The sequence below is a fragment of the Metopolophium dirhodum genome, chromosome 3 (genome assembly GCF_019925205.1).
Source record: "Metopolophium dirhodum isolate CAU chromosome 3, ASM1992520v1, whole genome shotgun sequence".
Taxonomy (NCBI): Eukaryota; Metazoa; Arthropoda; class Insecta; order Hemiptera; family Aphididae; genus Metopolophium; species Metopolophium dirhodum.
In genome coordinates this window covers 6,659,386-6,684,751 of record NC_083562.1, presented here as the reverse complement: position 1 = coordinate 6,684,751, position 25,366 = coordinate 6,659,386, and the positions used below count along the sequence as shown (strand labels likewise).

The 25,366-nt window shown below is 29.3% G+C and overlaps 2 protein-coding genes across 10 annotated transcripts; both read right to left on the bottom strand.

Moving 5' to 3' along the window:
• Positions 1-1,934: 1,934 nt before the first annotated feature.
• On the bottom strand, positions 1,935-14,864 carry LOC132942099 (zinc finger protein 3 homolog). 8 transcript variants are annotated; one of them, XM_061010402.1, is made up of 20 exons: positions 14,628-14,864; positions 14,449-14,547; positions 14,050-14,113; positions 12,081-12,124; positions 11,893-12,022; positions 11,771-11,822; positions 11,452-11,494; positions 11,259-11,388; positions 11,145-11,196; positions 10,989-11,031; positions 10,790-10,919; positions 10,657-10,708; positions 10,335-10,377; positions 10,136-10,265; positions 10,011-10,068; positions 9,589-9,637; positions 8,783-8,900; positions 7,549-7,618; positions 7,343-7,394; positions 1,935-3,871 (listed from the first exon to the last, which is right to left on the bottom strand). In XM_061010402.1, exons 7-20 carry the CDS (start codon positions 11,452-11,454, stop codon positions 2,630-2,632), a joined length of 2,172 nt encoding a protein of 723 aa, XP_060866385.1. In that variant the 5' UTR covers positions 11,455-11,494; positions 11,771-11,822; positions 11,893-12,022; positions 12,081-12,124; positions 14,050-14,113; positions 14,449-14,547; positions 14,628-14,864; the 3' UTR covers positions 1,935-2,629. The 8 variants fall into 8 exon arrangements, with proteins under 8 accessions (XP_060866385.1, XP_060866387.1, XP_060866386.1 ...); XM_061010404.1 differs by having other exon boundaries at positions 11,893-12,124; positions 14,700-14,864; XM_061010403.1 differs by having other exon boundaries at positions 11,893-12,124; positions 14,711-14,864.
• Positions 14,865-20,488: 5,624 nt separating this feature from the next.
• LOC132941536 (casein kinase II subunit beta) lies at positions 20,489-25,326 on the bottom strand. 2 transcript variants are annotated; one of them, XM_061009635.1, is made up of 6 exons: positions 25,101-25,326; positions 24,778-24,872; positions 24,617-24,719; positions 22,777-22,968; positions 22,076-22,265; positions 20,489-20,742 (listed from the first exon to the last, which is right to left on the bottom strand). In XM_061009635.1, exons 2-6 carry the CDS (start codon positions 24,847-24,849, stop codon positions 20,637-20,639), a joined length of 663 nt encoding a protein of 220 aa, XP_060865618.1. In that variant the 5' UTR covers positions 24,850-24,872; positions 25,101-25,326; the 3' UTR covers positions 20,489-20,636. The 2 variants fall into 2 exon arrangements, with proteins under 2 accessions (XP_060865618.1, XP_060865617.1); XM_061009634.1 differs by having other exon boundaries at positions 24,778-24,853; positions 25,101-25,325.
• Between the last annotated feature and the right edge of the window lie 40 nt (positions 25,327-25,366).

Genomic DNA, 25,366 nt, shown 5'->3' with positions numbered 1-25,366 from the left:
CCTTATGAATTGTTTTAATAGCAGTTTTCCCAAAATTCATTAAAATCATGAAAACATTTGTTTGTACCTAATTTTAATTGTTAAAAAGGTGAGCAAATGGGTGTTGCTCTGCTGTATAGTAGGATAGTAGGTTACCAGTGGGTAACCGTATACTGTAATTGTGGATGGAGTTAATTTTTAATTGAATGATATAAATAAATAATATAATTGTATTTGTGTACGGAGTCAGCCTATGATATTACTGAGAATATTAATTGATGATATTATTGTGAACAAAATAATTTATTTACCTATTTACGTGAAACCTTGTTTTAAATTTTCAATTCTTAGCTATAAAAGTTGAACATTTTTCACTACAAAAATTATTTGATAATTTTTAAATTTGATGAATGTTGTCAAAATTCAAACTTTCAATGCTTATAAAAAAAATGTGTGCTTAAGTATTTTAAATATTTTTCAACTGCTACAGTAACAATATATCAGATTCCATCAGATATATTTTTTTTTTAAATTTAAATGTATTCAATCAGTTTAAAATAAAAACAATAAGTAATAAGGATAACATAGAAAATATAATATACAAACATGAATCACGTGAAGAGGAGACCATTCATTAAAAGAATCTCAGATTCAAAAAGAAATTTTTTATGAATTTCTAACAACATTTTTCAAAACACATTTTCATGAATTTTACGTATTTTGTCAAAATTTGAACTTCAAATGCTTATAAAAAAAATGTGACTAAGCAATTTTAATTTTTTTTTAACTGCCATTGTATCAATATATTTGGTGCCTTGTATTAAATTTTCAAGGTTTTTGATCCAACGAATAACATTTTATTGACATTTATAGAAAAAAATACTAAAAAAATTGGAAACTTAAATGTCCGCAAACAGCTCATAGCGAGTCTACATATTTTGAATGTTTTAACGTGTATAGAAAATTAGAATATTTCATGTATCTACTGTCATTTGTTTTCGAATTACACCAAAAACCAAAATGGAGTTAGTCGAAAATTCCCGTTTTTCCTTAATTTGTTATTTTGTTTTTCCCGGCGCTTTTGAAAATTACTGGGAATTTGACCTCTCCAATAATGCACCAAATTGATTCACTTTTCCATCGGATAAGATACTGAAGTTTAAAATCGAAGCATTATTTCGTCTACTTATCGTGTACAGACACAAAAAATTAAAAAACAGATCTTGTAAAATCAATACATTCATGGCTCCGCTAGTCTGCTCAGAATTTAAAATGTATAATAAAATATTTCACAAGAAGTTATATTGTAACCAAAAACTCAAATTTACAAAAGACACTTTTCGAGCTATAAACCGTGAGGCAATATAAATATTTACTTTCTTCATTTTTCAATCACACCAAAAAATTTCCTGTTTTCTTAATATTTTTTCCCTGATTTTTAAAACTATTCCGAATATTTTTACTTTTTACCCACCAAAGAACTGTATTTATTTTTCTAGATGAAAATTTAAAATAGCACTGACACACATCATTGTAAAATCAATAGGTACGTTCGAAATAATTCTAAAAAAATGTTAAACAAAACTGTTATAATATATTATACAATTTTTAATTTTTTTTTTTATTAGTTAAACCGCGGCAATTTAGGCCATTGAGTGGCTTTTTAAACTGAGGCGAGCGAACAACAGTAGGTATAGACACGTGTGTGTAGTTTTGGCAGATTTTCAAGTGGGCACCCGTAGGTATCTGCCATGCCTGGGTGGGTGATGGCGGCACTTGTTCTCCGGACACCTTGACTTGCCGAAGAAAAATGCCGCCCGTGAACCGAGGTTTGAACCAGCGCCGGCATGCGTCACAACCGACGCCTTAGTCCGCTCAGCCACTCCGTCCCCCTTTAAATTTTTATTATTCAAGTATCGTCCAAAGATTAAAAAAATTACACAATAAAAACCTAATTCTATACAAACTGAATTTAGTTCTTATTTAATATGATTAGTATAATATGTTACGAAATCAAATTGAACAACAGTCTACAGTTATAACTTATAACTAATATATACATTGTATTATTTTCTAATTTTAGTCGAGTAGATTATACTCGCTATCTGCTCACAGAATAATTCTAAAGTAGAGAATATTTACATTGATAGAACTATAGAAGCAATACATCCATTACTGTACACTGTACACGAAAAGGTTTTGGTTTTTAATATACTTATAATAACGTTTGTAACAAATTAAAAAATATCCGTAGCTTTTTGAAATATCGCAACAATATACGTTTTTCAAAGTGCGTAAAAGTGTGGTTGAAATGGTTGAATATCGTAGCTTCTACTGAAAAGCAAATACCACAAACGTCAAACGCGCGATGTTTCATACCGACTTGCGATCTTCGTTCAAAGAGTTTACATAAAATGATGTAGGTGCGTGTTGTTACAAGCGTCGCACTCAAGAGTAGGAAGATTTCCCGGTGCGACCGATTTCGAAGACGATCGATGAAAGTATAACGCCAGACGTCAGTGGACACCGCAGTTACTACGCAAGGTTTTATTCACAACAGACGATCATCGTTGAGAGTGAGAACTATATGGTATTGTTTTTTGTTCGTCCCGAACGCCCGAGCAGACGAATTCAAACGTTCATAACGAGTTTAAAAACATTTGTTATGAACTCTTCGTGTATGTCTTACACAATCACCGCTTGCTGAGAACTTTTTTTCACACTGGCCGCACTCGTATGGTCTTTCACCTGTGTGTATTCTATAATGTACAACCAAAACTGATTTACGAGAAAATAGTCGGCCACAAATGTTGCAAGTATATGGCCTCTCCCCGGTGTGCGTTCTTCTATGTCTAACCAAACTTACTTGCTGCGAAAATGAATTTCCACAAACATTGCACGCATATGGTTTCTCCCCGGTGTGCGTTCTTTTATGTTTAACCAGATGTTCTTTCCTCGAAAATGAATTTCCACAAATGCTGCAAGTATATGGCCTCTCCCCAGTATGCGTTCTTGTATGTACAACCAATGTTGACTTACGTGAAAATGATTGACAACAAACGTTGCAAGAATATGGCCTCTCCCCGGAATGCGTTCTTTTATGTCTAACCAAATGTCCATGCACCGAAAATGAATTTCCACAAACGTCGCACGCATATGGTTTCTCCCCGGAATGCGTTCTTTTATGTCTAACCAAATTTCCTTGGGCCGAAAATAATCGGCCGCAAACATTGCACGCATATGGTTTCTCCCCGGTATGCGTTCTTTTATGTATAACCAGATGTTCTTTCCTCGAAAATGAATTTCCACAAATGCTGCAAGTATATGGCCTCTCCCCAGTATGCGTTCTTGTATGTACAACCAATGTTGACTTACGTGAAAATGATTGACAACAAACGTTGCAAGAATATGGCCTCTCCCCGGAATGCGTTCTTTTATGTCTAACCAAATTTCCTTGGGCCGAAAATAATCGGCCGCAAACATTGCACGCATATGGTTTCTCCCCGGTGTGCGTTCTTTTATGTATATGCAATTTAGATTTATAACTAAACGTTTTAAAACAAACGTCGCACTGGAGAGGAGTGTTTCCAGTGAGAACATTTTCGTGACTGTATACACCGTTGACGTTGTTAAATGTTTGATTACAATATTGGCCATAATTCATACCTGTGTCGGTCATAATGCGATATTCCGACGTGTGATCGTCCAAAGAATCAAACAATTCCAATTTCTTTACGCCGTCATCGTCAATAGAATTAATACTATCATAACATGTCTCCACATCCATGTCCACTGATTGAAGGGAATAGTTTTTCGAATATTCCCTATCAGTCGTCTGTCGTTTACGTTTATTTAATTGTTTCGGAGACACAAGTTCTTTAGTAGTAACGGCCTATAAAACATTAATTAGTAATAATAATTAGATATTCTCAAAATACATACAGTGTATGTATTTAAAAAACTTACTAAAATGTTGTGAATTTCTAACTACAAAGTAATTTATATACCTATTTTGATTGTTCTAAAAGGGGGATAACAGGTATAAAAAAGTACCATTACAAAACTACATAGGCGCAATAATAATATAATATATTATTGTAAACCTATTTTCTTTGTTTTTGTGCTGTAGGTAATCCAACACTGATTCTGTTTTTATATTATTTGAAATACTTAATATTTTAAATGGACAATTCAGTAAACTATTGCTGTAACATACATTGTCCTCAGACCTCAACCAATTTTTAATGTGTTGCATACAAAAAAATATGTTTACATGTTTTTTTTTTTTTTTTTTATTTTATTTATATATTTAGGTAATTTACAATCTATACAACATTATGTACAATGGGCAAATTTGATAATTAATATAATACGAATAACAGAATTTAACATTAAGGGGCAGGCACTCAGCAGCACCACCCGACCGAGAACATTTTAGATGTCGTGGTTTTTTTTATTTTTTATTTTTTTTTTTTTTATTTTAGTAGGTCTCTAGGCCACTGCCTTTTGAGTCTTCTACGTACATTGCCAGGAAGTGAGGTGGAAGAAAGTTGCTTTATTAATGGATTACTGTGAGAGTTTAAGTTGGAGTGAAATTTAGAGTAATGTGCTTTTGCTAATTGATTAAGTGTAGGAATTTTAAGGTCTTTGTGAAGATTTTTGTTTGTGAAATACCAAGGAGAAGATGTTATTAATCGTAGACAGATAGATTGAAAAGCTTGAAGAGTGTTGGTGTTAGAGGGCTTTGCAGAGCCCCATAACTGGATACCGTATGTCCAAGCTGGTCGAATTATTGATTTGTATATTGTTAGTTTATTGGAAAGGGAAAGTTTGGATTTTAGGAGTGGTCTAAGGATATGGAGTCTAGAGTTAACAGTTTTGCGTTTCAGTTTAATGTGTGGGCTCCAGGTTAAGCGTTTGTCGAGAGTTAGTCCAAGGTATTTGACTTCGTTTGCCTTAGGAATTGTTATATTGTTTAACGTGACAGGAGGAGAATCGAGATTACGTAGTGAAAAAGTTACTTGAACAGATTTAGTTTCATTTATTTTAATTTTCCATCTGTTTGCCCACAAGCTGATCATATTTAAATGGTTTTGAATCATTTCGCTGGCTGTGACGTGGCTTTCGTGGGAGGCGGTTATTAGCGTATCATCAGCGTATGTGCCTAAAGATGTATAAAATGTCTTGGGTATGTCATGAGTGAAAATCGAGTAAAGGAATGGAGCGATGTCGCTTCCTTGTGGGACTCCAGCTCTAATAGTATAACGGGTTGAGTAGGTGTTATTTAGGCGAACTGTAAAGAAACGATTTGATAGATATGATTTTATCAAGAGGAAAAGAGGGGCGGGTAAGAACTTTTTAAGTTTGTACATTAGTCCGTCATGCCAAACCCGATCAAAGGCTTGGGAGATGTCAATGAATACTGCTGTACAGAAATGTTTTTTTTCCAGGGAGCTGGATATGATATCGACTGTTCTGTGTAATTGGTGCAAAGTAGAATGTTTTGATCTGAATCCGAATTGTGTGTGTAGAATTATGTCTTTTGAAGAAGCAAAATGAATGAGTCTTTTTAAAAGAATTTTCTCAAAAATTTTTGAAAAGGTTGGGAGAAGACTTATGGGTCCGTAAGAGGCAGGATCTTGTGGTGGTTTATTGGGCTTAGGTATTAGAATAACGACCGAGTATTTCCAAGTGTTTGGAAAGTACGATAGTCTGAAAATGGCGTTGAATATGTGTGATAAAAAAATAATAATTTTTTTGGGGAGGTTCTTTGTAATAACATTACTAATTAGATCATGACCTGGTGATTTTTTAATAGGGAGTTGCTTGATAATGTGTTCAATTTCACCCGGAGAGGTGTTTTTAGCGGGAAGTGACATGGGAAGGGGTGAATTGAGAGAGCTATCCACTATTTCTAGTTGAGATGCACTAGGCTGTATATCATGAGGAGTAAAGCATTTCGATAGGTGCTCAGCGAATATGTTAACTTTTTCGAGGTCAGTGATAGCCCAAGAGTGATCTGCATTGCGAAGAGGAGGAGAAGGTTGTTTTAACCGTAGTAGGGATTTGGTTGCTTTCCATAAGGAGCAGTTGGTTGTTGTGAGGGCTTCAACATATGAATTGTAAGAGTCATTTTTGTGCTTCCTAATTACCTTTTTAAGTTTGTTACTTAATTGATTAAGTTTAATCTTGTCATTGGGGTATTTTGATTTTTGCCACTTAGCTCTAGCCTTACGTTTCTCTGCTAGTAAGATTTGGATGTGATGTGGTGTTGAATTATGCGAGGATTTGTTAGTTTTCGTAATGGAGGCGCACAAAGCAGCGGACTGAATTGTTGACGTTAAAAAATCCAACGCATCATTTACTTCGTCTGTTGTTTTTAATGAAATGTTAAGTTTTATGTTATTATTTAAAGTTTTTTTAAAGATTGACCAATCCATTCGACCGGGAGTAAGTGTTTCTCTTTTTTGTGTACTTGGGCTTAACCCAACTTTGACTAGGGTTGGTGTGTGATCGGAGGATAGGTCGTAAAGGTTATTTATAGTGGAGTGAATGTTACTAGGCAATTTGTAAACAAAAAAGTCCAGTATGTCGGGTAGTCTGTTTTTATGGGAGGGCCAGTAAGTAGGATCAGGAGGAGCCAATGTTGATAAGTTGTTATAGGTTATGCAGTTGAATGTTGACATGTTACAGAAAAAAGAACTTATTGGAATTATAACTGAAATTTGAAATAAGTTAAGTATATTAGGAAACACTTTTTGAACTGTTTTTTTTTTTAGTTAAAACGTTAAATAAAATAAGGAAATTGCTCTTTTATCACATTATTTTTAGTGTTTTATAACAGTGGCTGAATTAAAGATTGTGGGTGCTAAAGCCCCTCCAAGCAACTTCCTAGTTGCGCCTATGCAAAACTATGTCAAATTTGCTCAGAATCGATGAAGATGTATAGTTGAATGTAGTGATTTTATAATAAAGTCATCTTAAACTAAGTACCTATACATTTTATTAAAATCTAAAAGTAATGGGTTTGTAAGTACTAAATATTAATGATTGATAATTTTATAAAACATTTATGGGTATAATGTAGAAACTTAGTATAAATAATATTGACAAAATTTTGAATTTAGATGACAAATAACCGTTCTATGGATTTCTAGGGAGAATAGAGGGTTGCCACTATACTATTGATTTCTATTTAAATTGTTGTAGCCTCATAATTTAAAAAAATTTTTCCTTTCCCCCGTATCACTCTTTAAGAGATACTTCACTACTTCAATAGACTATAATGATTAATGAATATCAAATTTAATTAAATATCTTAAATAAAAAAAAAAAAAAAAACTATTAAAAAACTAATACCAACCTTAATAGATTTTTTCTTATCTTTCTTTTTGTTCTTGAATAATTTTTGAAATCTACACAAGAATAGAGTAATTATATTTTTCACTGCAATACAATTTTGTTATAAAAAGAATTACAAATTAATCATACACAAAAAGAATATTTTGTTTATATTTACACAAATTATTATAAACAAAAATAATGAATTATACTTATTCTCATACTCACAAATCAGGGTACTCCTCATCATGGACTTTTGAAATTCTCGAATTATAAGGAGTGTCAATCATAGCAGGATCTATTTAATTAAAATAAAGGTATAATATAAGACAACATTTTTAACTCAACACAATACAATTATTTATAGTATAAATTAAATTAAATATTTTAGAATAAATATCTATACTTTATTGTTTACCATTAGTGTTTCTATTTCTCTCTCATATGTGATTTATAAAATTAATTAAATAGTATAAGTAGACAATTAGTTTATAATATCCAACCAAGAATGTTAAAAATATTTTCAACAGTTGTCCTACATTTTACGAATTAGTTTTAAAGAAATACAATAGGTTCATGTTTTTTTTTCGGATACACAATGATAATGACAACACAAATTTATCTAGAGGGACGGAGTGGCCCAGCGGATTAAGGCGTTTATTACGATGCTCACTGGTGCCGGTTTGAACTCAGCCGCGAGTGGAATTTTTTTTCAGTCCAGTCACGATGACCGGAGAGAAGTGCTGCCATCCCCCACCCGGGCATAGCAGATACCTACGAGTACCCACTTAAATTCTGCCAAACCAAAAACACACGTGTTTACAAACTTACAATTTCCTTCCCTACAAACAAAAACAAACAGCTAATGGCCATATTTGCTAGACTTCATGATCAAAAAAAAATAAATAATTAGTATCGTTAAAATAAAACTAATATTGAAATATTTTGAGTCAGAAAACAAATACAATTTATCAATAATATATATCCTAAAAATTAAAACATACATAAGAATTTAATATATACACTTTCTTTTCCTTTTTCCATTTGTTAATACAAAATACTCAACATGATTTTGATAGCCACTATATATATGCGATAAAATAACACTAAAAGCATTTATAAATTATAAATTAAATAGATGTAGATACATTTATGCAATCATACTATGTTGTTTCAATTTTTAGTCAAACCCTAACCTCATAACATTTTGATGAGTGAGGTCCTATTGAATATGTTAATTACTTTTAATATGGTTTAAACAAAACTTTTTACTCAAATCTAATTTTTGTAGACAGCATAATATAATACAATTTGAGCATTGGTATATTACTAGATATTTAAAATATTAAATTATACCAAAATCAGTTAATATATTAAGGGAATTTTGTTGAGTTAATAGGCAGTAATAGCAGTTTCTAAAACTTTTATTTCGAAAGATATTTGTAAGATAAGAAAATTTTACCAATGTGAATCTCATTAGACTGCTGATCAGATATATATTTTTTCAGGTCTTCCATATTTATAAGATTTTTTTGTATAGTTTCGTATTTTGACGAATCAGTATCTTCTTTTATTGCCATCTAAAATTAAATGTTTAAGAATATAAATATAAATCTCAGCATGTTTATTTCTTTTATATAGACGAGACCAGGGCAGAGGACTTGTAACTCTAAAAAATCACCAAATATATACTTAGGTATATAAAATATGCATTTTTGAATACAAAATAAGCATTTTTTCTGTAAATACCTATTATTTTAAAGAATATATTTTATTTAAATTTCAAGTAGTAAGTTACAATAAATATTAAATTATTTTAATTTATGGGTTTTCAGATACTTCTTCAAATTAATGTTTCAATTTCTTCAACATTTTAAAAAATAATTGACAAAATATTTCTGTTTCAAATGTTTACTCTCGAGACGTGTTTCTAGGAAAAACATGTGTCTGGGAACAGCCAAAAAAAAAACGACTATATTAATATTGAGATTAACATTATTTTGGTCGTAGAAAAAAATAAATAAAAACTTCGACCAAAATTATTAATAAAATGATTAAAGCATGAACGTATTTGTGTTGTACACAGCTATTTTTGTGACTTTGCAAAAAAAATTTGCAAATGCTACAAATCCTTTGCCCTATAGATGACTAATAGCTTTCAAAATCTGCCTTTATCAGCATTTGATATATATTTCTGATAATTCAAATAAATTACAAAAAAGTATAAATAATTAAAAAATAAAACAATAAAAATAGATAAAACAATACCTTAGATTTTTTCTTTTTTTTCTTGGATTTCTTTAATGGACTTTTTAAACTAAACCAAAAAGACAATTATTCACTAAAATAATATATATGCAATTATTAACTAATATTTAATAAAAAGCAAACATTCTTTTCTTTGCTCAAAATCTAAAAGTTCATGCAGTTCTATTTCCCATTTTCCCCAAGGCGTAAATTATTTTTTACAATTGGAGCGAAAATCTAAATTTGGAACTGGAAATGATATATTACAAAATTTATTGTTTATGATAAATTAACAACTAAGTTTAGATTAATGAGAGCCCAAGGTATAAATTGAAAAAAAAAATATTTGATGTCTACAATAAATATTATATATTATATAAATCATAAACTAAATAATAATGATACTAAATACTAATAAGTAATTAACTTTTTTAGATACTTACAATGTCAATTCTTCATCATGTTCTGAAGCATTTGCAATTTGAATACTTGTTGAATTGTCTAAATATGTTAATAAACATATTAAATATTAATAAAATTGTACATTATGGTTACAAAAATTACACACCTTTATTTAAATTGGAAGCACTTATATTGATTTTATTTAAATACTTGACATTGTCATCACAGGTATCATTATACAATTGTTCTACTTCCAATGTACTTTTATCGTTTTTCAAATATTTATCTTTTTGTACCTAAAGACAACATAAAAATCTTATAGGTAATAAGTATCAATGTTTTTTAAATTTAATATCAAAACAAACCATTTTTTTATTTCCCTTCTTTTTCTTCTTCTTTTTTTTAAATCTACAATGTGCATAATAATAAAATACAATACCACGTATGAACAATATTTTAATAAACAGCAACCAAATACATGCATTGTATGTTAATAAATTTGTTAAGAATTAATTTAAATGTGCTCAAGAGCAGCTACAAGATTAAAATCAAAGATGACAAACCAATAAAAAATGTTTAATGTAAATAAGGTTAGGTTAGGTCCATTATGTAACTTATCTTCAAATGGACAAGAAATAAAAATATGATTGTATAAATCAATTTAATCTTTCATTGATAGGTACTTACAACAGGACATCTTCTGAAGCATTAGCAATGAAAATTCTTCTTATCAATTCATCTAAAAAAAATATATATATTATTAAATAATATTCAAATAAAAATATAGAACATAAACATCATTGCAACAAAAAACCCAGACCTTTGTTGAAATTATAGTCCATTGTTTCGTCTTTATACAAATGCTTGTCATTGTCATCACAGGTCTCATTATAAAACTTATCTACCTTCAATGTACCTATATTGTTATTCATATTTTCATCATTTTGTACCTAAAGACAATATAACAGTCTTTTAGGTAATAGGTATCAATGTTTTTTAAATTTAATATTAAAACAAACCATTTTTTTATATCCCTTCTTTTTCTTCTCCTTTTTTTTAAATCTACAATGTGCATAACAATAAAATACAATACCACGTATGAACAATATTTTAATATATGTACAATAAATAAAAATATGGTTGTATAAAGTAATTTAAACTTTAATGATACTTACAAAGAGTCGCCTTCCGAAGTATTAGCAATAGGAATATTTCTTGGGAATTCATCTAAAAATAGAAACCAACACATTAAATAATAATAAAATAATAACATTAAAAAAAAAACGGACCTATGCTTAAATTAGAATACCCTGTATTGCCTTTAATCAAATGTTTGTAATTGCCATCACAGGTCTCAGTATGAAACTTCTCTAATCTCAATGTAGCTATAACGTTTTCGAAATTATTAACATTTTGCACCTATAGACAACATAACAGTCTTAAAGGTATCTAATATTATTTTATTTTATTGTCAAAACAAACCATTATTTTATCTCGCTTCTTTTTCTTCTTCTTTTTTTTAAATCTACAAAGAGCACAACAATAAAATACAATACTACGTATAAAAAAATATTTTAACTTACATTTACGTATTAATATATACATTATTTGTTTGTAAATTTCAGTAGAATTTTATTTAAACGTGTAAAGAACAGTCACAAGATTAAAATCAGAGAATACACAACGACAAAAATGTTTTAATGTGAATAATGCACAAAATTAATTAAGTAACTTATTATTTAATGTAAAATAAATAGAAATATTATTGTGTAAAGTAATTTAAACCTTTAATAATACTTACAATGAGTCGCCTTCTGAAGTATTAGCAATAGGAATCTTTTTTGTGAATTCATCTAAAAATAGAAACCAACACTATAAATAATAATAATAAAAAAATAACATTATAGCAAAAAAAAAACGGACCTTTGCTTAAATTAGAATACCCTGTTTCGTTTTTAATCAAATGCTTGTCGTTGTCATCACAGGTCTCAGTATAATGCTTTTGTATCGTCAATATAGATTTATCATTTTTTAATTTTTTATTATTTTGTACCTGATGAAGATAGTATTAGTTTGAAATATGAATTTTTTTTTTTTTGAAGATAACAAACCTTTTTTTTGTCTTTTTTTTTTTTTTTTCTTTTTTTTTTTTGATCTATTATAAACATTACAATAAAATACGGTTATAATAAACGATTAGAGTATAATATTATAAAATTTGTGTTTCAACATACCATATATTTTATTGTGAATGAAAAGAGTCTAGTGCTAGTTACCTCCCAATGGCCAAGTAATAAATGTATAAATGGTCCATAAACGATTCAAATATTTTTAGTATAAATATTATAATATTTAGGTATATTATATATTTATAATTTAAATTATACCCATTATAGTATTACCAAATGTTTTTTTTTATTGACTCATTATATTTTAACTTTTAATAGTAATATATTATTTGTAAAAATGTATATAATACTAAGTAGGTATATATCTAAGAACAATATTTTTAAATTTTAGAATGTAGGTACATAATTCTAAATATCTAAAAAAAATATGTTTAAGGGGCTCAGTTTTTCAAATTTTCTGAAATTCTATAAAATTTGAAATGTCATTTTAGATTCTGAGCGAAGCGATGAATGTATTGATTTTACATTGATGTGTTTTTTTTTAAATTTTTTTTTGTGTCTGTCATCACCTTTTAGAACAGTAAAAGTGCTTGGATTTTCTTCAACAGTAACTTCTCTGATAGGAAAGTGAATCTAGTTGGTACTTTGAGGGGTCAAAAGTAAAAATTTCTCAGTAGTTTTCAAACACGATGTGAAAAACAAAAGAAAAATTAAGGGAAAACGGGAATTTTTACGCAAAATCTGCTTTTGAGAAAATCGATTTTGGTTTTTGGTGCAACTCTAAAACGAATGACCATAGATACATGAAATGTTGACTCAATGTTTATATTAGCATTTTCTATACACCATAACATTTTCCAAATATTTTGACTTTTTTTGAACTGTTTACGGACATTTTGAGTTTTCTTTTTTTTTTTATAAATATCAATAAAATTTGTCGGGTAAAAAAGCTTGAAAATTTAATAGAAGGCTTCTAGGTTATTTCTTCAAAGGCAGATGAAAAAAATTAAACAAAAATTACAAAAATTATCAAATTATTTTGAGTTGAGAATTCATAAAAATTTTTTATTTTACATCTAAGATTTGTAATACAAGATTATCCATAAGTTTGTCTACCTTTATCAAAAAAAAAATGTCTACAAGAAAGTCAAATTAAATTTTTATGAGCGTTTGAAATTCATATATTTACAACATTTGATATTCACTCGATTTCTCATGCACAAAGACAACACTTTTTCTACAGGGTTGGAAAATGTTAAAGACTTATCCATAACAGAATTCGTAGCAAAAATTAATTTTGGAATTCGAGAATATTCGGTCCACATTTTATTAAAAGTATTGTATTATTGATATTATAAAATTCATACTTGTTCATTTATTGAGTTGTAAGTAATTCATAGTAGGAAAAAATATTTTTAATCTAAAAATTACAGAAATATTAATTGTAATTGTTTTGGCTGGATAAATAAATAAATAAATATGTGACTGAATTAAAATAATTTATCAGAGAAAATGAGTGCAATAATTGTATTTAAGTAAATAGTAAATATAAACAATTATAATTATCTGATGTAAAAAAATTCATATTTTCAGTATATTTGACAAGTTTAAGGATTATTAAGAGAAAATGTAAAGGTTTTTTTAAAGTATAATAAAATAATAATTTAAACTAGATATAATTTAACCTAAATATCTGATTAATTTTATAACAATAATAGGTAATAGTAAAACAAGTTTTAATGTTACAGAAACTTATATGATGAGCTTAAGTACTTCATTGTAATTTTATTTTATTAATTATAACAATGAACAATAATTAAAACAGGTATTCAATGTAAAATACATACTAACTAAATCTATACACAACAACTATTAGTGTATAGCTGGGATGGTATTTTTATACTTAAAATAAATACTAAATTATTTCATAATAACAGTTAAATATACTTACAATATCAGTTCTGTTTCATCTTCAGCTGAAGCATTAGATATAAGAATACAATTTATCAACTCATCTAAACATTGAGATAAACTTATTAAATATTTTATTAATCAAATAATTTCATTATAGCAACAAAAACAACAGACTTTTGTTTAAATTGTTATTCCTATTTGGTCTTTCTTGAAATACTTGTTATTGTCATTGCATATTATTCCTATTTGTAACCTAAGTTTGCCTAATTGTTGATCTGATTCAGAACCATTATCTATTAATATTTAATATCTAAGAATCGTCATTATTATGAAAAAGAACAAATATAGAAAAAATTTGAATAATATGCAGACACCAGGCACCAACAATTACAACTGCATATAGAAACCTCAATGGATAAAAGAAATTAAAATTTACTTTTGGTTTTTTTTTGTTTCTTGCGTTTCTGAATTTCGCGTTTTATAATACTTGCTATTGTAACAAAATCTTCTGTTCCGATAGCCATTCTTCTTCATTCTAAAAATTATAATCATAAATAAAATTACATATAGGTAGGACTGGTAGGTATTTACTGTTTCTACTAAAAAAATAAGAACCTTCTAAATTATGACTTAAACAAAAACAATATAGGTATTATATATATATATATATGTATAAATGTTTAATACATTTTGTTTACCCAAGTCATAATAATTTGTGATATTTTGTAATCATCCATGCATTGATTTGATTTCTGACACTGTCACTATCGAGAATAGAACAGAAAGTCAGAAACTATGAATAATTAAATGTTTGCCATTGGGAAACAATTGGAGCCAAATTTTAAAATAATATCGTATTATCAGTAGTTATCACAGATTACTGATTAACTTCATGTTATCTAAGGAAATACCGGGATTGCAAGAAGTCAAGGAAATCTATGGTAAGGGCACAGAATTATGAATCTATTCTGTGATTATACCGCTATGTTACATTGGTCTTAAATAACTCGCTGTTTTTCTTGAAACTAGAAAAAATATTAAAAATCAGAAGAATAATGAAATCAAAATGTTGAAACATCAATATCTTCAGAAAAATAAACTCTACAAAATGGCTATCTTCGTTTTTTGTTTAAATAATTAAATAAAAAAATATATTTTTAAACTTTTTACCAAGACATTAAAATAAATTAAAACATGAAATATTTGAAGTTCTTGTCCCTGTGAGTCTTACAAAAAATCAGAAATATGATGTCTCCATTTTTTCAGGAGATATCGTAATGGATAAATCCTCGCGGGATACCCTGTATACATTTTTTTTATAAAAACACAATATAACATAAAATAAAAAGGAAAAAAAAATCATAATACGTACAAAACACAACTTAATAATGGAAAAAATAAATGAATACATTTATCCCTCCCTCGTATCCTCTACTGCGACTGCGGCTCGTGCCACACCACGGTTTAAGATATCTACAACCGCGTGCCACACACATCGCCTTCGACCGAAATAGCTCACTTTCCGCCCTTGCCGCATAATATACCTAATACCTATTACCAGTATTACCTACTATTGTTAATAACTTCTGTGACGTTATATATTATTATTTATAATTAATATTGTGAGTTATGACGCATAAACTCTATGTCGTACATAATAGTATATTTTGTGGCATGGGCGGGTAGTGAGCTATTTCAGTCGCAGGCGAGAATTCAAATTGGTAAATATATAAACATATAACATACAATTTAACGTAGTTGGTATTAGAGTTCATTTTATGGTGACCTTGTGAAGCGCGGTGATTGGACACAGTCACTAATATAGTAATGTGTGCAGCGGTCGAGCAGGCTCCCAGATGGGTGACCACCAGGGTTCTTTGTGACGATCTATCTGCCTCACATAAAAAAACGCGTACCAATCGTAGCTACACCGAATGGGGTTGCAGAGTGTAGAAAAAAACGAAGTTAATTTTTTTTTTTTTTTTATTAAGAAAGATAATTTACAATCTGTACACAGTAATTACAATAAGCAAATGAGATATAAAACAGAATAAAATGACATGAATATCGTGTTGAGGAAGAAACCCAATGGTAACACCTCTTTTACTAATTTAATAGGTCTCTACACCATTTACGTTTAAGTCTGCGTGGCGGGTTTTTTGGGAGGGTGATGGAGGACATGTGTGATATTAAAGTATTGCTATGCGTGCTTAGATTTTGGTGAAAGCGTTTGTACATTGTTTTGGCTAGTTCAGTGGTAGTTGTTATTTTTAAGTCATTGTGTAAGGTAGAGTTCGAAACGTACAAGGGGGCTTTGATTACTAACCTTAGCGCAATTGATTGAAAAGCCTGAATTGGCCTGATGTTTGATGGCTTGGCTGGACCCCAGATTGCTATTCCATAAGACCAGACTGGTCTTATGATTGACTTATATATAATAAGTTTGTTTTGGAGTGGTATTTTGGAGTTAAGGAGTGGTCGGAGGAGGTGAAGTCGATTGTTTGCTGATTTACGTTTTTCTTTTAGGTGGGGGCCCCAGGTTAGTCTTTTATCAAGTGTTATGCCTAATTACTTAATTTCGGTTTGGACAGGGATGTGAGTGTTGTTCATGATTAATCGAGAGCACTCACGGGGGGATTGTTTTAACGTGAAAGTAACTTGCACAGATTAACCTGAATTAATTTTGATTTTCCATTTTTTGGCCCATTTGTCTATTTTATTAGCATGATCCTGGAGTGCAGCTGAAGCTAGGATAGGATTTGGACTGGAGGAAAGAACAGCTGTGTCATCAGCGTATGTTGCAAGAAGGGTGTTACTAGATTGAGGGATGTCTGCTGCGAATACATTATATAGATCGGGGGATAAATCACTACCCTGTGGGACTCCAGCATATATTGAGTGAGTAGATGACATATCGTTACCCTGTCGTACGACAAACGAACGATTTTGTAGATAAGATTTGATAATAAGATAGTAGGGAGCGGGCATGAAAAGTTTTAATTTGTATAGTAAGCCATCGTGCCAGACTTTATCGAATGCTTGGGCAATATCTAAAAAAAGTCCGGAACAGTATTCTTTGTTTTCGAGAGCAGTTGAGATTTCGTCAGTAAGACGATGAACTTGATGAATTGTTGAGTGACTGTTTCGAAATCCAAACTGATTATTTGGTATGATTTGGTTGTTTTGAAGGATGGGACGTAATCTTTTTAGGAGGACCTTTTCGAAAAGTTTACCAAGGACTGGAAGTAGACTTATGGGACGGTATGATGAAGATAAGTGTTTAGGTTTATTTGGTTTGGGTACAAGTATGATGACTGCAAATTTCCAGATTTTTGGGAAGTGAGACATCTTAACATAGAATTATATATGTGGGTGAGCAATGTCAAAGTTTTGAGAGACAGATTTTTCAGAATTTTATTTGTAATGAGGTCATTTCCAGGTGCCTTGCCGGGAGGTAATTTTTTAATTATAAACTGAATTTCACCAGGAGAAATGGGTTTTGCAGGTAGCGACATAGGTAGCGGAGCTGATAGAAATTGTTGAATTTCGATAATTGTGTCGTTTATGGGGTCGGTGCACGAATGAGGCTGAAATGTTTCGGCTAATTGAGAAGCAAAAACGTTAGTAAAGTAAAGTTAATTTTATGATTTATTTTTTAACCTCTCGCATGACACAGTGAACTTCAAGTTAAAAACAATGGTGTGGAATATTGTACCAGCTAATAACCATGCAGTTTAAAGTCTTAAAAAAAAAATGATACTCTAACCCAGGGATGGCCAACCCAAATGATCTTGCGGGCCACTTTGTAAATACATCACAACCTGCGGGCCACATATAGGGTTGCCAAAAAAAAAAAAAAAAAGGCCATCAGCCCAAAATATTAATATAAGTAATCACATATTTTATTCAAAATAAAATTAGGCCACATATAAAAATATAAAAGTATTTAAAAGCTATAAGCTGGTGTCTACTCGTATATATACTTTTATCAGATTAGATTAGAATTATTACTTTTGTTGCGATTACGTTGTTAATAATACAGATACCGCGTTGCACGGGCATTCCAGAATATTCTATCGGCGCAAAAATATTTTTTTTTTGTAAATATTTGATAAATGTCGCGGGCCGCAAAACTTTCCAAGGCGGGCCACATGCGGCCCGCGGGCCGCGGGTTGGCCATCCCTGCTCTAACCTCTTAGTTATTTACCCAAGGACTTCAATTGGCCGTGACGAAAATAGTGTTTGCACCTTTTTATCTTCTAGTTAGCAATGTCAAAAAAAAATAAAACACTGTTTCTTTAAATTCATAGTATTCGTTATCAATGTAGTTAAATGTATAATATTATAATAATTTGAGATTAATTGATATTTTTTTCTCAAATAAAATCTAAATTGACAAATTAACAATGAACACATTTTTAAATTATTAAAAAAATAATCGTCTAGTTTAAATAGTGATGAAATGTATTTGTTGTAATTTGTAAGATGATTATTAAATCTGTGGTGGGTTGTTGGTGGTTTTTGGTTGACATCCCACTGCAGTGTTCGCGTGATGCCCGATGTCAATTTTATTACATTAATATTATTTAATATTATTACAGACTTTAACTGCGGTCTTATTAAGAATATAACTAAAATTAAATAAAGTATTATTTCAAGTCTTACTAGATGTCGTATAATACAGTCATTCATTTCTTGGTCTCTAGCTCCTCCCTGGATCTGATATCTTTGTAATCCAATTGCTATTATAAATTAGATATCGTTAAAACTATAACTCATAAGTAGGTAAGCCATATTTAAATAACTCGGCTCACCATTTACCATCCAATCCAGGGGGACCCGATCTTATTTCCTATTATGATAAATGATAATATTAATTATTATAGTGGAAATTCTATAGCAGAAAACGTTTTTTAGAACAAACACCAATGTTTGAAACGTTGAAAAGGTAGAAATCTCGATTATAAAGAACTTTATAATTCTTTATAATCGTGGTCCTTGGACATGCCCGAAAGCTGTATGTGATAAACTGATAACTTACGGCCAAAATGTTCCGTGGACCCCTGTCCTTGACCTCCTCGAACACGTTGACACCATTTTGCAGCTGCCTGATAAATTCTACAATATTATCCCAATAATTCCAAAAAACATTTAAAAAATTTGAAAACTAGTCCATTTTATAATTTTATTTTATTTTATGTTGTAAAATTTGGATTATATAAATAAATAAATCGGTAGTAACTACAATATTATTTATTAAAATTTGTGATTAGCTACATTTTTTTTTATTATATATTAATAGGTATTAATAAAATACACATTCAAACATTATTAAATGGCTGCTTCAGTTCATGACTCAACAATATTTGATAATTCTATATTAAGAGCTCAATTTGAGAATGGTGGTTATGCATGTCACAATTATATGACACCTCTTGGCTCTTTCCAACCTTACTACTGAAGCAGACATACAATATCAAGTAAGAAAAACATACGATAATTTCATAAAACAACTACAATATGTGTTGCTCTGTACAAAGCAATAACTGCAGTACTTGGAACTATTCGAATACTTTTTTTTTGTATTTCAAATACTTTTAAAATATTTTTTGGCCAAACCGACTAGTTTAGCGGTCCATCAGTGACTATCATTATTGAAGCGTCAACAGGGTAGGTGGTGACGATTGCTGCGGCAGGGCAAAAACTCCTCTATATTACTCTATGGTCGTAACACAGAACAGTCGTAGAGAAGATAAGGTGACAGCTTAAACATAATCTCTAGACACAATAAGTTATCTGACAGTTTCTGTTGGATATCCATTTTGGTAAATGGGAGACTATCCCATTGAGTGTATAAATTTATATAACATGTTATTGCGTTCAACAATAATTCTAAGCATATTCTAAGGCCTTAATAATTAATATTCAGACTTGACCTGTTGACTCATATTACACTAAATTTCTGCAGAATATTACAATAAAATATGCTTAAAACAAATAAACGCTGTTTTAACCGAAATATAAGGTATAATATTAAAAAGGTACATACAAAAATTGCTATTAATGAAATTATAATATGTACACACTAATTATTACTTTTAAAACATTTTTTTAATTTCAAACTTTTTACAATAGATCATTTTGTATGTATTAATGCAAGCTAAATTGATTTATTATTATATAAATATTTTAAATTTTGCATTACTATTGACTTTAACTCATTTACTGTTCAGTTTTACGAGATTCATCCAAAATTTACTGAACTTTCTTTTGGCACAAAACTATAGAATTTTATTTATTGCAGTTATGATAGAATAAAAAAAAAGCCACATAATATTCTCAAATTTGGTCAAAAAGAATATAATTTTAAAATGCCAAAAAATCCAGAAGTCCTAATTCCTAACAAAAATTTAGATTGTTCTCTAACATAGGTATACAACATGAATTGGAATTGCAAAAAGAATTACTATTTACAATTGTGATGAACAAATTAAATCAATTTATTAATATATAATGTACAGCTAACAGCTGGTGAAAATTGTAACTGAAATTAAATCTTGTTTTTGTTAATCTAGTAATATTTAAGAATAATAAAAATGTGGATAAATTTTCCATTAATACATATTAACGTTTTCCATTAAAGCTGGTCAGTCTGAGTGGTGTTTTGACATTAGCTGCTGCCTGCTGTTGTATTTGATAAGCCAGGCCATGTATCTTAAAACCATAAAGTCTAGAAAACAGTAAACAAATTATTATTATTCTACTTAATATTTTTTTAAAACTTAAATTAACTAAAACACCGAGTTGTTTAAAAAACTAATACTAAACATTTAATGAATCAATAATAAGTTAATGGTCTCTTTAACAGAATTAGTTCATTGTGTTTTAATGAATTAACTTTTTATGCGACTTGACCACGGACTAAGATATTGTGGACTGGAATCGACAAGGTTGACGGACAGCCACTAAAAAGGTTCCTCACACTGGGGACGACCGAATGTTTTTTGTGCTACCTTTGGTTTTATTTGGCTTCACATTTTGTATCTCAGTCCGTGTTTCATACAGATGGCATTGTAAACTCTCGGTCCCCATTGGGACCCCCTGCACTTGCCTCGGGTACATTTATTTGTCGCCTTTGATAAGCTCCTAATTTCCAGTCCATTTTATCTTAGTCCATGGACCTGACTTATGAATTTAATTTACAATACTTAAACTTAAACTAAATAACACCATTGATTATACATATTATAACTATCTAGTATCTATAATCAATGATAACACTTAGGTATATAATACTTTAAAAATAATACAAGACCATTACTTTTTTTTGTTGCTTCTCAGGCTAAATATAGTTTAATAATTCTAAATCGTAATCAATAAATCTTAACAGTTCTATTTTTTTATTGGTTATTATTTATTTAGTTTGGCATATTTTTTTATTGGTTATAATTTATTTATTTTAGCATATTTTCCTATAGTATGCACTCCATTTATAGCATAACAAGCCAGAAATAAATTCTATAAAATGTTGAGAATAAAAATGAAAATAAAAAATATATTTTCAATATTTTGTTAAGTTTAGTAAAGAATATGCATTTTCTTAATTTTTGCATACATTTAATATTTCGTAAAAACAATTTGTTCAAATCTATTTTATTATTCAATAGTTTATATATTTTCCACAGCCGAAAAATTGTTCTGCGATGTTGTCAAATGCAAGCTGGGAGTTTGTTAGAATAATAAACTGATACTCCAGGGACACTGCCTGAGTTCACTTTTAAATGAAATATAGGTAAAGATTATAATTTTCTTCATTGAAAAAAAAATGCTCGGCCTTACTATACTGAATTACTCATACAAAGACCAATAGATTAGCCAATACATTTGATTAATAGCTTGTTGTTTTCATACATCATAGTATTATACATAAAAATGTTAGTAGTATAAGTGTAGTATTAATGGTGTTTATACAAATGTTATAAGAAATATAATATTATCTATATGCGCCTTATGAAATTTTAGTAAAATTTGTATATAGAAATTTAATTAGCAATCACACATACCTAGGCACAAATTGATTGCTAGGCCTTGGTGGTCTGTATTCTGGATGTACCATAAACAACATATGTGGAAAACCTGTACCAAAATAAGCACCATCAGTGTGATGATGACGAGATGATTTTGGTGTATACACATCCATACATTTAGGACAGTAAAGCTTAACCATTGCTTCTCCTGGAACATCTGACAAACCTGTGCAAATATTTAAGTTATTATGTATTAATAAAAATATTAGAACACTAATTACTTATTCAAAACAAAATATGGTTTTTTAATTGTTTAATATACTAAATGGTGTTAAAATATTGCATTGTCGATTATTTGATTAATTATCAAAGAATTAATTATACAAACATTCTAATCCAATTATTTCAGATATTAGAACATATTTAAATAAAATTCAATAACTATTACAATTATGTATACAAATGATTATAAAATAGAGAATGACTAATTATTAATTTGAATTCATTGCATAATAGCTCAGAACATTTTTTTAGGGATGATTAACTACATTTTAGTTAATTAACGGGGTATACTTCAACTTTTAAATAATAATTTTAGATTAAACATATATTTTGAATCATTATTTTTTCTTGGTCATTGAATTAATTAAACACAGCTCCAAAGATTAATTACTACTTTCATAGTTAAATTTAACACCGCAGTTTAATAACATATATATATATTTTTTGATATTTACCTATTGGGAGCATTGGTGAATTTTCACAATATACTCGCGGGCAGTGTCCAAAATCACCAGTTTGATATTTCTCAATCATTTGAGCAATACCACGGTTTGTCAAAATGTAACGAGCATGTATCAAACCATATAACATCTCAGCAGCCTGTTCAATTAAGTCTGAATGATTTGGATTGTCATCCAAATCATCATCTAAAAAAAAAATTAATTGTATTAAGAAGAAAAATTTGATATAATTATTGATTACATAATATTTAAATAAAACACATTATTGGCAACAATTTAAAGATTTTTAATAGTTTTTTAGGGGCACTAATATTACCGGAATGTTGTATGCATTTAATGCACCTTTACATCAACCAAAAAATACTAAAACTTGAGAAACACTTGCATCTTTAACTAAACCTTAACAATTTATAGATAAACTATTCTATACTTATTCCAAGCTGCATACAAAAACAATTAATTGAATAGTCCACTAAAATGTAATAAATCATTTATGAGCTATTAAGTAATAATTAAGGGATCATTAGCTATTGATATATTACATTTTTAATAACTGCTTATGCCAAGTGGCATAAATACTGTGATTTGAAAGCTTTATTAGTTGTTTTTAAGTTTAAATATGTAATAAGTAATAATATAAAACTGGATTATGCCAAAAAGACAGGTTTCCAAAAAGATACTTTTATTTTCCTTCATCTGTCATCAAGTTGCGAGACAAAATAAATGCTTAAATATTCAACTATACGAGTAATTTCTACTAAAAATTGGATACCTATAGTTGGTATTTATTTTAAGCGACTTATTAGAGAGAGTAAAACTAAATGAAATATTCTATAGTTGTATTAACACTTTTCAGCTATCTATCTGTGCTAATACGTGTTTAATGTGTAAAAGTTTATCAGCCCTCGCCAAAAAAAAATCCTGACTACGCCACTGACCTACCTAAATCAAGGTATTTTTTAATAAATTATGGCAGCGGTTCTCAACCTGGGGTCGCATCGGTCAGAAATATATTAAACGCTGATTTGGCAAAACAACCTTTTATTTACATTCAAATTTAAATTATTATAATAGTACCAATTGTATGAAATTGAATTTATTTTGATAAATTTAGGTTGTGCCGGGTCACCATTGTAATGTAAAACACAATAAGTAAATGTGAACTTTGCAAAAGTCACAAAGTCCAACTTAATAATTTGTATTTTAAGTATAATAAGTAATTCTTTCACATTGTCATATTATTTACAACCATTCATAAATAACTACTTTGCATAAAATAAAATAAATTAAAACAAGCAAAAACAAAAAGTGAGGTGACTGTATAGGAGGAATTGTATTTTTCACCTATTTCGGGGATCGCAACGTTTAAAAGGTTGAAAAACACTGTATTATGGTATTGAATTTTAAGTTTTTATTTTCACACATAAAATAGATATTTGTGGATAATAATATATATTTTTACTTTTTATTTTACTAGCTACTAGTATAAAACTGGATAATATAGTGGATTCGCGAAAACTAGGTACACTCTATAACTTGGTTACCTACATTAGTCAGTACCCTATACATATTTTAAAATTCTGTTTGCGGGAGATTGATGATCCAATAATCTAGTTCCATGTCCCGCTAACAGAATTCAAAAATATTTAGTTCACTGAATAATATTGTTAATGCAGTGTACCCTGTTTTCACAAAATATATTAAATATGCAGATTTTCTATACATGTACATGATTAGATTATAATGGAGGCCAAATTCAAGACTATAATATTATAATATGTGTAGTTGATATTTTAAATGAATTGCAAAATGCCAAATACTAAAATATACAAACCTGGTTCAAGATCCAAAATCATATCCAAAGCTTGCCTATAATGAGGCACCTGTTCATTAAGTCCTGTCAAATTGAATTTGTCTTGAATGTAATCTTCATCGACCTATTGGAAAATCACGATTAATATGACTGTACGATAATATTTTAGAAAAAATATTTACTTCGCAGAAAAATTCATTTCCTCGTAGTCCACAGAACCATGAGATCCAAGAAACTTCTTCGGAACTGCTCATCCTCCTGTCATAAAATTAAGAACCTTAAATACATATATAAATATATTATATATAATATATGAAAAAATCAAACTGGAATTTGTGATCAAAATGACGCAATGCTAGCAAAAATGTAATACTGATAACACATCTTAAGAGAAAACTAACAAAATATTATTAATTATTACAATACATCACTATAATGATAGGTAGGTAAGTAGGTATAAAACGAATTTCTAACACGTATAAAACATGCTGATGAAAAGACTTACCTTCTTTTACTTGGGCTAGCCACGCTTTTATGTTAGACACAATTTCTAAAATGGTTGACGTATTTATTTTATAAACAATTTCCACTACTAGTTTGACTAAAACAGTAAGAACTATATGTCGTTACTGAGTAGTGAGCAGTAACTATAGTAAGTATAAAGTAATGGAAAATGGAATAGTGGAATTGGATAAGAAATTTTGTGTGGAAAAGAAATCACCGAACAGTAGAACAGTAAAAAGTGTACACCAATAAAATTCAGTGTGACCA

What these genes read in the sequence shown, in the direction of transcription:
- LOC132942099 (XM_061010402.1), bottom strand. An exon ending in ACTTCGGAAGGCGACTCTTT is followed by an intron (nt 11,032 to 11,144) that starts GTAAGTATCATT and finishes TGCACATTGTAG; the next exon opens with ATTTAAAAAAAAGGAGAAGA. An exon ending in CATGATGAAGAATTGACATT is followed by an intron (nt 9,638 to 10,010) that starts GTAAGTATCTAA and finishes TTTTTGGTTTAG; the next exon opens with TTTAAAAAGTCCATTAAAGA.
- LOC132941536 (XM_061009635.1), bottom strand. Translation starts at nt 24,849, where the DNA reads ATGAGCAGTTCCGAAGAAGTTTCTTGGATCTCATGGTTCTGTGGACTA. An exon ending in GATTTTGGATCTTGAACCAG is followed by an intron (nt 22,969 to 24,616) that starts GTTTGTATATTT and finishes TTTTTTTTTTAG; the next exon opens with ATGATGATTTGGATGACAAT. An exon ending in AGCAATCAATTTGTGCCTAG is followed by an intron (nt 20,743 to 22,075) that starts GTATGTGTGATT and finishes ACTGTTTTCTAG; the next exon opens with ACTTTATGGTTTTAAGATAC.